This window comes from Heptranchias perlo, chromosome 32 (assembly GCF_035084215.1).
Source record: "Heptranchias perlo isolate sHepPer1 chromosome 32, sHepPer1.hap1, whole genome shotgun sequence".
NCBI classification, from domain to species: domain Eukaryota; kingdom Metazoa; phylum Chordata; class Chondrichthyes; order Hexanchiformes; family Hexanchidae; genus Heptranchias; species Heptranchias perlo.
In genome coordinates this window covers 1,894,569-1,911,013 of record NC_090356.1, presented here as the reverse complement: position 1 = coordinate 1,911,013, position 16,445 = coordinate 1,894,569, and the positions used below count along the sequence as shown (strand labels likewise).

The window sequence follows — 16,445 nt, the reverse complement described above, 5'->3', positions numbered from 1 at the left end:
CAGCAAGACTTCCTTACTTGTATACTCCAACCCGCTTAGGTACACCAAGAGGTCACAACCTTCCACCTTTTACCTCAGGGCGTCCTGTGTATGTGCAAAGCCCCACAAATCGCAGCATCTCTCAGCCTTTCTGTAGTTTTAATAGAGGGCTTTCAGTGCTGCTAGGAATTCTGGGATAGTTCTGCATTCATAGCTTTCCCCTGCTGTCCTCGGAGAAAAAGCAAGAGAATATATTTAGGTACGGTGCAGCCAGGGTCACTGAGAAGAGAAATATACAAAATGAGACACTGGGAAACAAAATAAAAAAGAAACAATGGGAAAATGAGAGAATAGAGGATGTAATGGGTCAGTGTTCGGTTCAGTTTCATACTTGTAGCCAATGGTTGTTTTTGTGTCACCAACATCCCAGGTAAAGAACGAACAACTGAAAATCTCCCGCACACAGTGTTTATAAGTTCTGCATTGCTATGGGGGCAGGAGGTGGGGCGGGGGAGAGTGAGAGAGAGAGAGTAGAGACAGAGAGAGAGAGAGAGAGAGTAGAGACAGAGAGAGAGAGAGAGTAGAGACAGAGAGAGAGAGAGAGTAGAGACAGAGAGACTAAAGACAGAGAGAGAGAGAGAGAGTAGAGACAGAGAGAGAGAGAGAGTAGAGACAGAGAGAGAGAGAGAGTAGAGACAGAGAGACTAAAGACAGAGAGAGAGAGAGTAGAGACAGAGAGAGAGAGAGAGTAGAGACAGAGAGAGAGAGAGTAGAGAGAGAGAGAGTAGAGACAGAGAGAGAGAGAGAGTAGAGAGAGAGAGAGAGAGAGAGGAGAGACAGAGAGAGAGAGTAGAGACAGAGAGAGCGTTAGATACAAAGAGAGAGAGAACGTATAAACAAATGAACTTGCATTTATATAGCACCTTTCATGACTTCAAGATGTCCCAAAGTGTTTACAGACAATGCACTCATTTTTTGAAGTGTAGTCACTGTTGTAATGTAGGAAACTTATATTATATAAGGTATTGGTGAGACCGCACCTGGAATACTGCATACAGTTTTGGTCTCCATACTTAAGAAAAGACATACTTGCTCTCGAGGCAGTACAAAGAAGGTTCACTCGGTTAATCCCGGGGATGAGGGGGTGGACATATGAGGAGAGGTTGAGTAGATTGGGACTCTACTCATTGGAGTTCAGAAGAATGAGAGGCGATCTTATTGAAACATATAAGATTGTGAAGGGGCTTGATCGGGTGGATGCGGTAAGGATGTTCCCAAAGATGGGTGAAACTAGAACTAGGGGGCATAATCTTAGAATAAGGGGCTGCTCTTTCAAAACTGAGATAAGGAGAAACTTCTTCACTCAGAGGGTGGTAGGTCTGTGGAATTTGCTGCCCCAGGAAGCTGTGGAAGCTACACCATTAGATAAATTTAAAACAGAAATAGACAGTTTCCTAGAAGTAAAGGGAATTAGGGGTTACGGGGAGCGGGCAGGAAATTGGACATGAATTTAGATTTGAGGTTAGGATCAGATCAGCCATGATCTTATTGAATGGCGGAGCAGGCTCGAGGGGCCGATTGGCCTACTCCTGCTCCTATTTCTTATGTTCTTATGAAACGCGGCAGCCAATTTGCGCACAGCAAGATCCCAGCAATGTGATAATGACCAGATAATCTGTTTTAGTGATATTTGTTGAGGGATAAATATTGAGGATTATGGAGAGAAGGTGGGGTTGAGGGATATGGTGAATAGGTGGGGTTAAGGAATATGGTGGGTAGGTGGGGTTGAGGGATATGGTGGGTAGGTGGGGTTGAGGGATATGGTGGGTAGGTGGGGTTGAGGAATATGGTGGGTAGGTGGGGTTGAGGGATATGGTGGGTAGGTGGGGTTGAGGGATATGGTGGGTAGGTGGGGTTGAGGGATATGGTGGGTAGGTGGGGTTGAGGGATATGGTGGGTAGGTGGGGTTGAGGGATATGGTGGGTAGGTGGGGTTGAGGGATATGGTGGGTAGGTGGGGTTGAGGGATATGGTGGGTAGGTGGGGTTGAGGGATATGGTGGGTAGGTGGGGTTGAGGGATATGGTGGGTCGGTGGGGTTGAGGGATATGGTGGGTAGGTGGGGTTGAGGGATATGGTGGGTAGGTGGGGTTGAGGGATATGGTGGGTCGGTGGGGTTGAGGGATATGGTGGGTCGGTGGGGTTGAGGGATATGGTGGGTCGGTGGGGTTGAGGGATATGGTGGGTCGGTGGGGTTGAGGGATATGGTGGGTAGGTGGGGTTGAGGGATATGGTGGGTAGGTGGGGTTGAGGGATATGGTGGGTAGGTGGGGTTGAGGGATATGGTGGGTAGGTGGGGTTGAGGGATATGGTGGGTAGGTGGGTTTGAGGGATATGGTGGGTAGGTGGGGTTGAGGGATATGGTGGGTAGGTGGGGTTGAGGGATATGGTGGGTAGGTGGGGTTGAGGGATATGGTGGGTCGGTGGGGTTGAGGGATATGGTGGGTAGGTGGGGTTGAGGGATATGGTGGGTAGGTGGGGTTGAGGGATATGGTGGGTAGGTGGGGTTGAGGGATATGGTGGGTAGGTGGGGTTGAGGGATATGGTGGGTAGGTGGGGTTGAGGGATATGGTGGGTCGGTGGGGTTAATCTATGCAAAAGGAAGCTATTAGCCTTCTCCTGACCGCACCTTCTGATCAAAGGCAGGACGATGATATGAATGTGGCCACACAATATTTGGTCATTACCTTTAAGTGACCCAGGGCCACAAAAAAGCCTGACCTTGGATTATTTTTAACGAGAAGTGCCGTTCCATTGGTGGTTCAGTTTTGGATGTTGTTCAGCACATGCAAGAAATGCAAATACCCTTCAAATGAGGCAGCGTGATTATTTGATTAAAAGGAAAGCAGACTAAATGACCGATCACAAAAAAATCACCCAGTTTTCTGTTTGCACAGAAGAAAAATGCCATTAATGTGGAGACATTTGTTGTGGTTTGAAATGATTTGTGGTCTCTTGCATTTGGTTTTCTATTTAGTAATGGGCAAGGGTTCAGTGAGTGAGAGTCAGGGGCCTCATGGAATCGATGCAGAGTACACGCTGCCCGGAGACTACACCGTAGGAGCCTTGTTCCCTCTTCATGAGATTACTGTTGGGCTCACTAATCGGTTGAAGCCCGAGAAGGTGACATGTGACAGGTAAGGAAATGTAATCTGATGGGGCAACTTTAATTTCTCTCCTCATCTCCTGAAGGTACTGACTCTCCCTGGGGTTCAGGTCCCCCCCTCTCCTGAAGGTGCTGACTCTCACTGGGGTTCAGGTCCCCCCCTCTCCTGAAGGTGCTGACTCTCACTGGGGTTCAGGTCCCCTCCTCTCCTGAAGGTGCTGACTCTCACTGGGGTTCAGGTCCCCCCCTCTCCTGAAGGTGCTGACTCTCACTGGGGTTCAGGTCCCCTCCTCTCCTGAAGGTGCTGACTCTCACTGGGGTTCAGGTTCCCTCCTCTCCTGAAGGTGCTGACTCTCACTGGGGTTCAGGTCCCCTCCTCTCCTGAAGGTGCTGACTCTCCCCGGGGTTCAGGTCCCCTCCTCTCCTGAAGGTGCTGACTCTCCCCGGGGTTCAGGTCTCTAGTACCTCATCTAAGTGGCCACTTTTTATGTGAGTGTCGGGCTCAGAAAGTGAGGTGGGACCTTTGCTCCTGAGGAACACAGGAACAGGAGGAGGTTATTCAGTCCTCGAGGCTGTTCCACTGTTCATTTAGATCAAGGCTGATCTGCACCTCCTCTCCATCTTCCTGCTTTTGTTCCATATCCCTCGATACCCTTACCCAACAAAAATCTCTCGATCTCTGACTTGAAAGCTCCAATTGACCCCCAGCATTCATTGCTTTTTGGGAGAGAGTTTTCCAGATTTCTACAACCCTTTTTGTGAAAAAGTGCTTCCTGATTTCACTCTTAAACGGTCTGACTCTAATTTTAAGATTGTGCCCCCTTGTTCTGGATTCTCCCATCAGAGGAAATAGTTTCTCTCTATCTACCCTATCGAATCCCTTTATTCATTTAAACACCTCAATCAGATCACCACTTAATCTTCTATACTTGACGAAATACAAGCCCAGTCTGTGCAACCTGTCCTCATAATTTAACCCTTTTAACCCCGGTATCATTCTGGTGTATCTGCGCTGCCCCCCCTCCAAGGCCAATATATCCTTCCTGAGGGGCGGGGCCCAGAACTGAACCCAGTCTCTCCAGATGGGGTCTGACCAGAGCTCTGTACAGCTGGAGCATAATTTCCACCCCTTTGTATTCCACCCCTCTTGAGATGAAGGCCAACATTCCATTAGCCTTCTTTATTACTATTTGTACCTGTCCACCAGCTTTCAGCGATTTGTGTACCTGGACACCCAAATCCCTTTGCTTCACCCTAGTTCCCAGGGCTAGAAATTTGTCTGGGGCTGCTTTCAGTCCCAGGCTTGGCATTAGCATTTTATGTGCGAGCTGCCAGCATCTTCCAGCACCTCCCTCTCTGTAATATGTACACTCCTCAAGACATCACTATTTATTTCCCCAAGTTCCCTAACATCCATGCCTTTCTCAACCGTAAATACCGATGTGAAATAGTCATTTAGGATCTCACCCATCTCTAGTGGTTCCGCACATAGATGACCTTGTTGATCCTTAAGTGGCCCTACTCTCTCCCTAGTTACTCTTTTGCCCTTTATGTATTTGTAGAAGCTCTTTGGATTCACCTTTGCCTTATCTGCCAAAGCAATCTCATATCCCCTTTTTGCCCTCCTGATTTCTCTCTTAACTCTACTCCGGCAATCTCTATACTCTTCAAGGGATCCACTTGATCCCAGCTGCCTATGCATGTCATATGCCTCCTTCTTCTTTCTGACTAGGGCCTCAATCTCCCGAGTCATCCAAGGTTCCCTACGTCTACCAGCCTTGCCCTTCACTTTATAAGGAATGTGCTTACCTTGAACCCTGGTTAACACACTTTTGAAGGCCTCCCACTTACCAGACGTCCCTTTGCCTGCCAACAGACTCTCCCAATCAACTTCTGAAAGTTCCTGTCTAATACCATCAAAATTGGCCTTTCCCCAATTTAGAATTTTAACTTCTGGGCCAGACCTATCATTCTCCATAGCTATCTTAAAACTAATGGAATTATGATCACTGGTCCCAAAGTGATCCCTCACTAACACTTCTGTCACCTGCCCTTCCTTATTTCCCAAGAGGAGGTCAAGTTTTGCCCCCTCTCTAGTCGGGCCATCCACATACTGAATGAGAAATTCCTCCTGAATACACTCAACAAATTTTTGAGGTCCTGCTTTTTAATTTATCTCCTAACTCCTTAAATTCACCTTGCAGGACCTCATCCCTTTTTTTACCTATGTCGTTGGTACCGATATGGACCACGACTACTGGCTGTTCACCCTCCCCCTCCAGAATGCCCTGCAGCCGCTCCGTGACATCCTTGACCCTAGCGCCAGGGAGGCAACATACCATCCTGGAGTCACGTTTGCGGCCGCAGAAACGCCTATCTATTCCCTTTACAATTGAATCCCCTATCACTATAGCCCTGCCACTCTTCTTCCTCCCCTCCTGTGCAGCAGAGCCACCCGTGGTGCCATGAACTTGGCTCTTGCTGCTTTCCCCTGATAAGCCATCTCCCCCAACAGTATCCAAAGTGGTATATCTGTTTGAGAGGGAGATGGCCCCAGGGGACTCCTGCTCTACCTGCCTAGTCCTTTTACTCTGCCTGGCGGTCACCCATTTCCTTTCTGACTACGTAATCTTTACCTGCAGTGTGACCACCTCACTGAACGTGCTATCCACGATAGTCTCAGCATCGCGGATGCTCCATAGTGAGTCCACCCGCAGCTCCAGTTCCGAAATACGGTTAGCCAGTAGCTGCAGCTGGACACACTTCCTTGCTTTTGTACTCTATACCTCTATTAATAAAGCCCAGGATCCCATATGCTTTTTTAACAACCTTCTCAGCTTGTCCTGCCACCTTCAAAGTCTTGTGTACCTACACCCCCAGGTCTCTCTGTTCCTGCACCCCCTTTAAAATTGTACCATTTTGTTTATATTGTCTCTCCTCATTCTTCCTACCAAAATGTCTCACTTCACACTTCTCTGCATTAAATTTCATTTGCCTTGTGTCTGCCCATTTCACCAGTCTGTCTAAGTCCTCCTGAAGTCTGTTACTATGTTTACTACATTTCCAAGTTTTATGTCATCTGCAATCTTTGAAATTATACCCTCTATACCCAAGTCCAGGTCATTAATATATATCAAAAAGAGCAGTGGTCCTAATACTGACCCCTGGGGAACACCACTGTATACTTCCCTCCAGTCTGAAAATCAAATCGTTCACCATTACTCTCTGCTTTCTGTCCTTTAGCCAATTTTGTATCCATGCTGTCACTATCCCTTTAATCCCATGGGCTTTAATTTTGCTAACAAGTCTATTATGTGGTAATTTATCAAATACCTTTTGAAAGTCCATATACACAACATCAACCACACTACCCTCATCAACCCTCTCCATTACTTCATCAAAGGACTCAATCAAGTTAACCAAACACTTTTTCCTTTAACAAATCCGTGCTGACTTTCATTTATTAACCCATAATTTTCCAAGTGCCAATTAATTTTGTCCCAGATTAGTGTCTCTAAATGTTTCTCCACCCTCAACATTAAGCTGACTGGCCTGTAATTTCTGGGTTTATCCCTCTCCCCTTTTTTGAACAAGGGTGTAACATTTGCAATCCTCCAGTCCTCCGGCACCACTCCCAACTCTATGGGGGATTGGAAGATTGTGGCCAGAGCCTCCGCAATTTCCACCCTTACTTCCCTCAGTAACCGAGGATCATCCCATCCGGACCGGGTGACTTTTCTACTTTGAGCACTGCCGACCTTTTAAGTCCCTCCTCTTTATCTATTTGTACCTTATCCAATATCTCTATTACCTCCTCCCTTACCATGACACGGCAGCATCCTCTTCTTTAGTGAAGACAGATGCAAACTACTCATTTAGTACCTCAGCCATTCCCTCTGCCTCCACAAGAAGATCTCCTTTTTGGTTCCTAATCGGCCCCACCCTTCCTTTGACTCCCCTTTTACTATTTATATGTTTATAAAAGACTTTTGGATTCCCTTTTATGTTACCTGCTAATCTATTCTCACAGTCTCCCTTTGCCCCTCTGATTCCCTTTTTACAGTTTTCCCCTGTACTTTCTGTATTCAGCCTGGTTCTCCACTGAATGATGAACCTGACATTTATCATAAGCCTCCTTTTCCTGTTTCATTTTAATCTCTATATCTTTACTCATCCGGGGAACTCTAACTTTGGATGCCCTTCCCTCCCCCCTCGTAGGAATGTGTCTCCTCGTTAAAAGGCCTCCCATTGTTTATTTACTGTTTTACCTGTCAATCTTTGATTCCAATCCACCTGGGCCAGATCCCTTTTCAACTCACTGGAATTAGACCTCCTCTAGTTGAGAATTTTCACATTTAATTTTCCTTGTCCTTTTCCATAATTACTCTAAACCTAATGATATTATGATCACTGTTCCCCAAATGCTCCCCCACTGAAACATGTTCCTCCTGCCCCACTCCATTCCCCAGTACTAGATCCGGCATCTCTCTATTTCTCCCTATTACTGTCTCTCTCTCTTTATCCCTCTCCTTTTCTATTACTGTCTCCCTGTTTCTCCCTCCCCCTTTCTGTTATCTCCCTGTGGTTTCAGAGGTGTCTATTCCTAGCTGATATGTGTATGGCGCTAATCTCCAGTTTATCTCTGTTTAAGCTTTTACCCCTACGGTTATGGGATGTTCCTGGCGATGACGTTTGCAATCGATGAAATAAATAACTCCACCTCCCTTCTGCCGAACGTGCAGTTGGGTTATGAAATCTACGATGACTGTTTCGAGAACTTGGTCTCCCTCCTGCCCAGCCTTCTATTATTATCGAAAGACAAGGGGAATGGGATTGAAGTGCTCTGCAATTACACAGAGTACAGGAGCCGTGTGATAGCACTGATAGGACCCTGGACATCGGAACAGGCGATTCTCACAGACAAATTGTTCAGCTTATTTTTAATTCCACATGTAAGTTGTGTCATTCATGTTTTGCCAAACAAACCCCTCTCACATTGTGGCAATTCAGAGTTAAAGACTCCGGAGTAGAAATCCATCCTGGCGGGGAACGCAAAACGGGAGATAGCGAATCGGCAGTGAGTTTTACACTCCAGTAAAGTAAATGGAAAAGAAAATCAGAGAGAGGGGAAATCAGCCAGGGTTCCTGCCCCTGATCACGGTCCAGTGACCCCTGGGGTTAGAGAGAGGGGAAATCAGCCAGGGTTCCTGCTCCTGATCACTGTCCAGTGACCCCTGGGGTTAGAGAGAGGGGAAATCAGCCAGGGTTCCTGCTCCTGATCACTGTCCAGTGACCGCTGGGTTAGAGAGAGGGGAAATCAGCCAGGGTTCCTGCTCCTGATCACTGTCCAGTGACCCCTGGGTTAGAGAGAGGGGAAATCAGCCAGGGTTCCTGCTCCTGATCACTGTCCAGTGACCGCTGGGGTTAGAGAGAGGGGAAATCAGCCAGGGTTCCTGCTCCTGATCACTGTCCAGTGACCCTGCTGGAAAGTGTGTGTGTGCGTGGACCTGGAGTGAGCACAGAATCAGCGTCGCCTGTGATGCTTCCTACAGACGAGTAGCATGGAAAGATTAATTAAGATTTTACTGCCCCACCCCCCATACCAGCATTAGACAGGAGCAGCTTACCAAAAGTGTCCTGGGATGTCCTATCCTGGGCCGAAGCAGACAGGACCTGGTGCCACTGGTAGGGCCAGGGAAATCTCTGGCCTTGGTCGACAAAGGTCCCGATTGAAGGTTAAGATTTTGGAGGCGCGTTGAAGATTAATGATAACAGTGCTCACCTGTAAGTCATCGGCCTGCCCCCTGTACCCTCGAAATCCCTCCAGTCGGCAGGGACCCAGGGGCAGGTCTCAGTGCTATGTTTCTCCAGTGCTCGTGCCCAGCTGACATTAGGACAGGCCAATGAGGTGGGGGAAGTGGGGGCGGGGAAGAATAGGATTGGCTCCTCACACCTCATTAGAATATTTCCGTCAACAGCTAACCCCCATAAATATCAGGGCAAAGGGTTCGAGACCCAGTCACTTTGGTCTTCTCCCGCTTTCTGTTGCCTTATGCGCCTGGGGATCTAAATGTTCCCTGGGATCAAGGGCCAGGAAGTTCAGTCCTGCAGCCTAGCTCCACACATGCAGAATGGTCCCTTGTGTGAGGAACTAGAGAGACCCATAATCCCATGAGACTGTCAACAGTTTAGGGAGAATCAGGGAGAAAACGGGTACAATTCAAAGCAAATTACCCACCAAGATATATTTAGTTCTTCTAAATTGAGAAACCTGGTGTTGGGCAGAGGCCCAGAGTGCAGGACAGGGGCCAGAGTTAAAATAGGAGAGAAGATGAGGTGAATCAGGAACTAGTGATTAGGTGACATCAAACCTGGGTCTTAATCTCACAGATTGTGGGAGGAAGGGAAGAATGAGGGAGGTGAGGAGCTCCACAGATTGGAGAAAGGATGTGTTTGAGCAATGAATCTTGACTTCAACACCATGAAGATGCAGAGAGAGGAGAGGTGTGTAGGATCTCAAAAGGAGCAAGAAAGCTAAATTCAGAGGAGCACTGGCCATAGTTGCATTGGTGGAGCAGAGAGAGACAAGATAGGTTGGGACGGGGAGACAGTGACGTGTGATGATACAATCGCGGATTCTCTTCATTTTTCAGATTAGCTACGGGGCCTCCAGTGAGGAACTGAGCAACAAAAAGATCTTCCCATCGTTCCTGAGGGTAATGCCAAGCGACAAGAATCAGGCCATGGCCCTTGTCTCCATAGTCAGAAAGTTCAACTGGAATTGGATTGTTGGAATCGGGAGTGACGATGAATACGGGCGGCAGGGAATAGAACTGGTGAACAAATACTCGTCACTCCAAAGTATCTGTGTAGGTTACATTGACATGATCCCCACCTACCTCAGTCTGCCCAGCACCAAACGAAAAATCTCCGAGATTGTGGGCCAGATCGGTCAGATGAATGTCAATGTCATCATCCTCTTCTCCAGCGAGGGACCTGCTCAGGAACTGCTGCAACAGGCAGTTAAGATGAACATCACCAGGAAGGTCTGGATTGCAAGTGAGGCCTGGGTCAAGTCAGACCTTGTTATTCACACACCAGGCATTGAGCGCATTGGCACTGTGATCGGTACAGCCATTAATAGTGGCAGCATGCCGGGTTTCCAGGCTTATGTTTTAAACCATCTCACAAACATCAGGGACATGAGGAGACAGAACTTCAGTGCAGAACATGGTGGGAATCAGTCCTTTCCTTTTTGGCCGTACCCCACGGAACCATCCGGTCAGCTGCTCAGTGACGTTCAGCACCTGTCTCCAGATAACCTGTCGGTGGTGTTGGATCAGCCAGTGAGACGGGACACATTCAGTGTGTATATGGCGGTGTACAGCATTGCCCACGCACTGCACGCTCTGCTCAAGTGCCACGCTGGAAGATGCCAAAATACAACCAGATGGTACAGCTGGCAGGTATAGGAATGCTCAGGGCCCGAGGCCCCATGGGAATCACTGCCAACGGACCTGAAATTATTTGCCTTTAAAATGTGATTACAATTTCTAGTGACCGCACTGTCTGATCACAGGGTCCCCCAGTAGTGACCGCACTGTCTGATCACAGGGTCCCCAGTAGTGACCGCACCGTCTGATCACAGGGTCCCCCAGTAGTGACCGCACTGTCTGATCACAGGGTCCCCAGTAGTGACCGCACTGTCTGATCACAGGGTCCCCAGTAGTGACCGCACTGTCTGATCACAGGGTCCCCCAGTAGTGACCGCACTGTCTGATCACAGGGTCCCCCAGTAGTGACCGCACTGTCTGATCACAGGGTCCCCAGTAGTGACCGCACTGTCTGATCACAGGGTCCCCAGTAGTGACCGCACTGTCTGATCACAGGGTCCCCCAGTAGTGACCACACCGTCTGATCACAGGGTCCCCCAGTAGTGACCGCACTGTCTGATCACAGGGTCCCCAGTAGTGACCGCACTGTCTGATCACAGGGTCCCCCAGTAGTGACCACACCGTCTGATCACAGGGTCCCCCAGTAGTGACCGCACTGTCTGATCACAGGGTCCCCAGTAGTGACCGCACCGTCTGATCACAGGGTCCCCCAGTAGTGACCCCACTGTCTGATCACAGGGTCCCCCAGTAGTGACCGCACTGTCTGATCACAGGGTCCCCCAGTAGTGACCGCACTGTCTGATCACAGGGTCCCCAGTAGTGACCGCACTGTCTGATCACAGGGTCCCCAGTAGTGACCGCACTGTCTGATCACAGGGTCCCCCAGTAGTGACCACACCGTCTGATCACAGGGTCCCCCAGTAGTGACCGCACTGTCTGATCACAGGGTCCCCCAGTAGTGACCGCACTGTCTGATCACAGGGTCCCCCAGTAGTGACCGCACTGTCTGATCACAGGGTCCCCAGTAGTGACCGCACTGTCTGATCACAGGGTGTGTATACCCTGAACCTGTAGACTGATTCCCAGAGAGAGAAAAGCTGCTCTTTCTCTGTCCCGACTGTGACCTGCAATCGCTCTTTACACACGGACTCAGTGTGAAACAAGTAGAAAACTTTCCCTTTTTTTAAACACACTCGCAGGAATTCACACCTTTACTCTGTGTGGATTTGAAGCCAGGCCCCAAGTGCCTTTCCCCCCAGTGCCTCCCCATCTCCCGCGGTCTTTAGTCCCAGTCTCCAGGGTCATCTATTTCCTGCTGTGACAAATCTGGAGTCCTCCAGTCCTGAAATGTACAATCGCCCTGGAGATAACAGCCTAGAAATTTGGCTGCGTGCCCCCCCATTCTTGGTCACTTACTGACCTCTTAAACTCCCAATCTGGCGGGCAGGAAACGCCCATGCAGTTTCAGCCGGAGGTGCTCCTCCCACCAGATTATATTTAGGGGGCAGCGTGAGTATCACGTGCTGCCTGAGTCAACACTAACAGGCGTGAGCAGCATTTTCAGGAGCAGTCAGATTTCTAGGACAAGACCTGAAATGATCGATACTTGACTGACTTTTTTTTTTGTTAACAGCTGCTGGAAGAATTAAAGCGAGTGAATTTCAGTGTCAGTAACACCACCGTTCACTACGATGCTGCAGGAAACCCTCAGAGAGGGTACGACATCATAACCTGGACTCGCCACGCTGGCCGGCTCAGGCTGCCAGTGATTGGCAGCTACAAGGATCACCTGACCATCCACACTGCCCAGATTCAATGGAAAACAGACGACAATACCGTAAGTCAGGGTGACATTTATATGGAATAATGCCCATCCCCCACTCCAATCGCTCCACCATTGGCGGCCGTGCCTTCAGCCGTCCAAGCCCTAAGCTCTGGAATTCCCTCCCTAAACCTCTCCACCTCTCTTTCTCCACGTTAAAACCTAGCTTTTGGACCAAGCTTTTAGTCACCCATCCCAGTATCTCCTTTTTTGGCTCAGTGTAAATTTTTGTCTGATAATCGCTCCTGTGAAACGCCTTGGGACGTTTTCTGACGTTAAAGGTCTCTCTCACCCTGGTCGTTCTGCCTGGTATGGCCCTCATTTCCGCTCCCTTAAGTCCAAAGGATGTATGAATGTTTATGGCGGACAACTGGTTTAGTCATTCATCGCCATATTTGGCTGGATCACATAAAGCACTATCGGCTCCTACTCTCCTCTGCCAAAACTGATCACTAGTCCAGGAGCATCCTGGAATGCAAAGATAACCCCTGGCTTCTCCGTCACTACAAATTGTCTTCTTAAACCCCTCTCCCCTGCCCGCTCCACCCTCACCTCCAACGAAAAGTGTGAGGAGCTCATGGACTTCTTTGTCACTAAGATTGAGACCATCCGTTCAACTGCCTCTGCCACTTCCCTCCCTTCCCCAAGCTCACCGAGCCAAACTTCAACCCAAGGTTACCCCCTGCTCTAGCCCTGAACTCGCATCTTTCTCTAGTTTCTCTTCTATCTCCCCTCACGCCCTCTCTGAGCTCATCTTGACCATTTTTTGTCTGATAACGCTTCCCTGAAGCATCTTGTCATGCTTTCCTACATAAAAGACATTATATACATGCAAGCTCTTGCATTGCTATCACTTTTCCAAGTAGTGGGAGGATTCCGATGCTGATTAACAGTCTGACAGGCCGTGACGTGAACACTCCTTCCACGGCCGTGACCGTCTCTATACCGGCCGATCGGGGGGTTAGTCCAATCCGGGGGGAGGGTTTTATGGGCTCCCACAACCCATACGATGAGGGGAGGGGAGGGTCACCCGCACCCCCCGGACACGAACATCCCGCTGGATGTCAACCCGGAATTCAGAGCCGGAGCTCCGGTCTCCGCTCTCCGGGACTGTCTGGAGTTCCAGTCTCCAGTCTCCGGGACTGTCTGGAGCTCCGTTCTCCAGTCTCCGGGACTGTCTGGAGTTCCAGTCTCCAGTCTCTGGGACTGTCTGGAGTTCCGGTCTCCAGTCTCCGGGACTGTCTGGAGCTCCAGTCTCCAGTCTCCGGGACTGTCTGGAGTTCCGGTCTCCAGTCTCTGGGACTGTCTGAAGCTCCGGTCTCCAATCACTGGCACTGTCTGGAGCTCCACTCTCCAGTTGCCGGGACTGTCTAGAGCTCCAGACTCCAGTCTCCTGGACTGTCTGGAGCTCCAGTCTCCGGTCTCCAGTCTCCTGGACTGTCTGGAGCTCCAGTCTCCAGTCTCCGGGACTGTCTGGAGCTCCAGTCTCCGGTCTCCAGTCTCCTGGACTGTCTGGAGCTCCAGTCTCCAGTCTCCTGGACTGTCTGGAGCTCCAGTCTCCAGTCTCCGGGACTGTCTGGAGCTCCAGTCTCCAGTCTCCGGGACTGTCTGGAGCTCCAGTCTCCAGTCTCCTGGACTGTCTGGAGCTCCAGTCTCCGGTCTCCAGTCTCCGGGACTGTCTGGAGCTCCAGTCTCCTGTCTCCAGTCTCCGGGACTGTCTGGAGTGCACCGAACTCAGAGGCTAGGACTGCATTCACTGAGCCAAAGGCTCGCTCAGATCTCTGAGCTGATTTCTTCAATCTTTTTAAGCAGTGTGAATCTCTGTGGCCCAAACTGTCCAAATACATCACTGATTGCAGTCCCAGGGCAGAGAATAGATTGGACCGAGTTAACACCGATAAAAACTGGAGGGGTTTCTGGTGAATGAACGGCTCCCAACCTCAAACATAGTGAGCCAGTTAGAGTCAATCCTCAGGGCCCAGTCCACAGAGAACCAATGATCCCTGCAGTGTTTATAAGGCTCTGTAAGAACTAATGAGCATGCTACCTGTGTACACACTCGCAGGTACCTCCATCCCACTGTTCCAAGAGCTGTGACCCGGGGCAGAAAAAGATTCTCACCAGCCTGTACTCTTGCTGCTTCAAATGTGAAGATTGTCCGAGAGGAACCTTCCAGAACTCGACCGGTGAGTCTGATTACTCACCTTCTGACACGCAGTGGATTAGATCATAGCAAACAAATCGGAGCAGATCATTCGCTAACACTTTAATTACAGCAAGAAACCCAGTTATAGGGAGATCGATAGTTTATATATAGAATAACAGATACCCGGGAGTGAGTTACAGGCTGGAATCTAATCGAGGGGTTCGGGGGGGTTTATATATAGAATAACAGATACCCAGGAGTGAGTTACAGACTGGAATCTAATCGAGGGGTTCGGGTGGGATTGTCACTGGGTGCAAGATGTAAAGGGTTTTCTCTGTCATATTGCTACCTGATGAGCATTATTTTATGTTTTGTAAGTAACGATTTAATTTTACAGATGGCTTTTCATGCAATCCTTGCCAACCCGATGAGTGGTCCCCACCAAACAGCCCTTCCTGCTTTAAGAGGACCCTGCAGTACTTGTCCTGGGCCTCACCTGTCGGTGTAACTCTGCTGTTGCTCATGGTGCTCGAGCTCACTCTGATATTGGCTGTCACGGTGATCTTTCTGGTGAATTCTAGCTCTCCGATGGTGGAAGGTACTGGAGGAAAGATGAACATGGTCACCCTGACCTCACTGGCTCTCCTGTGCTGCGGCTCGTTGCTGTATCTCGGCGAACCCACTGAACTCGCCTGTAAATCACGCCAGCCTCTCACTGCCATCAGCCTCACCATCTGCATCTCAACTCTTTTAGTTAACTCGGTGCAGATTGTGCTCACCACTGAGCTCACCAGCTTAACCAAGTCTTTCCTGCACAGATACAAACACACTGGCAGATACCTCGTCATCTGCACCAGCCTCGGGGGACAAGGCTGCATTTGCTATTTTTGGCTGAACACCCACGGTGACTTTCTCCTGAGGACGACGGGCGATTCTGAAGATGCCCTTGTCCTCTTCTGTAAGAGCGATGCGGAGGTGATGTTCTGGTTGATGTTGGGGTGCAGTGGGCTACTGGCACTGGCCTGTTTCATGTGTACCTTTCTGATCCAGACCCCGGCTCAAACCTACAACTTGGCCCGAGAGATCAGTATCTCCATGCTGTTCTATCTCACCACCTGGATCTGCTTCATCCCAATCTATCCGACTGTAAACAAGAAACATGCAGCAGCCGTCGAGATTTCTGCCATACTCATCAGTTCCTTCGGAATCCTCACTGCCTATTTCATCCCCAAATGTTCTGTTATTTGGTTTAAGCCGCAGTACAACACCACCGAATATTTTCAAATATACACTCTGCAAACTCCAACAAGGAAGGACGTGAAGTGAGAACATTGTTATTTTGGGAGGGGTGTTGGGCCCCCTCCCTCCAGCAGGGTGTAGGTCTTCAGACCTAAAGTAGATCCCAAATGTACCATGTGATGTGTAACGTATGCTGTGGGCGTCTACAGGTGACACATACAATCCGATTATATTGTAGAAGCCGAGACATTCCCAGGGTTGGTCAATCATTAAACTATATGAGTCATTTTGCCTCCAGATTTCTTTGTTATCTCCTTCTTCTCTTGAAGGCAGTGTCTCTTACTGTCAGTTCCATGAGGTGATCATATCGTTGTCACCATTCGTCTAGTCTGAGCCTGGACAAAGAGTTTTGACAAAGATTGACAGATGGGCGGACTCACAGGGGAACCTGGCCTGTCCTCTCCTGACATCTATAAACCCTTCCAGGAGGTCCCACTGCATCTTGGTCAGAATACTCGATAGGTAGCTGAGGTACATAGAGGGCACTCAATGGGTAACCGGGGTACACAGAGGGCACTCAATGGGTAACTGGGGTACACAGAGGGCACTCATTGGGTAACCGGGGTACACAGAGGGCACTCAATGGGTAACTGGGGTACATAGAGGGCACTCAATGGGTAACTGGGGTACATAGAGGGCAC

General features: G+C 49.4%; 1 protein-coding gene across 1 annotated transcript; it reads left to right on the top strand.

Annotated features, from left to right (window-relative positions):
• The first annotated feature begins 3,016 nt into the window (after positions 1 to 3,016).
• LOC137300781 (taste receptor type 1 member 3-like) lies at positions 3,017 to 16,041 on the top strand. Its single transcript, XM_067970042.1, has 6 exons — positions 3,017 to 3,174; positions 7,795 to 8,095; positions 9,797 to 10,609; positions 12,171 to 12,374; positions 14,425 to 14,545; positions 14,903 to 16,041. Exons 1-6 carry the CDS (start codon positions 3,017 to 3,019, stop codon positions 15,829 to 15,831), a joined length of 2,526 nt encoding a protein of 841 aa, XP_067826143.1. The 3' UTR covers positions 15,832 to 16,041.
• The last annotated feature ends 404 nt before the right edge of the window (positions 16,042 to 16,445 follow it).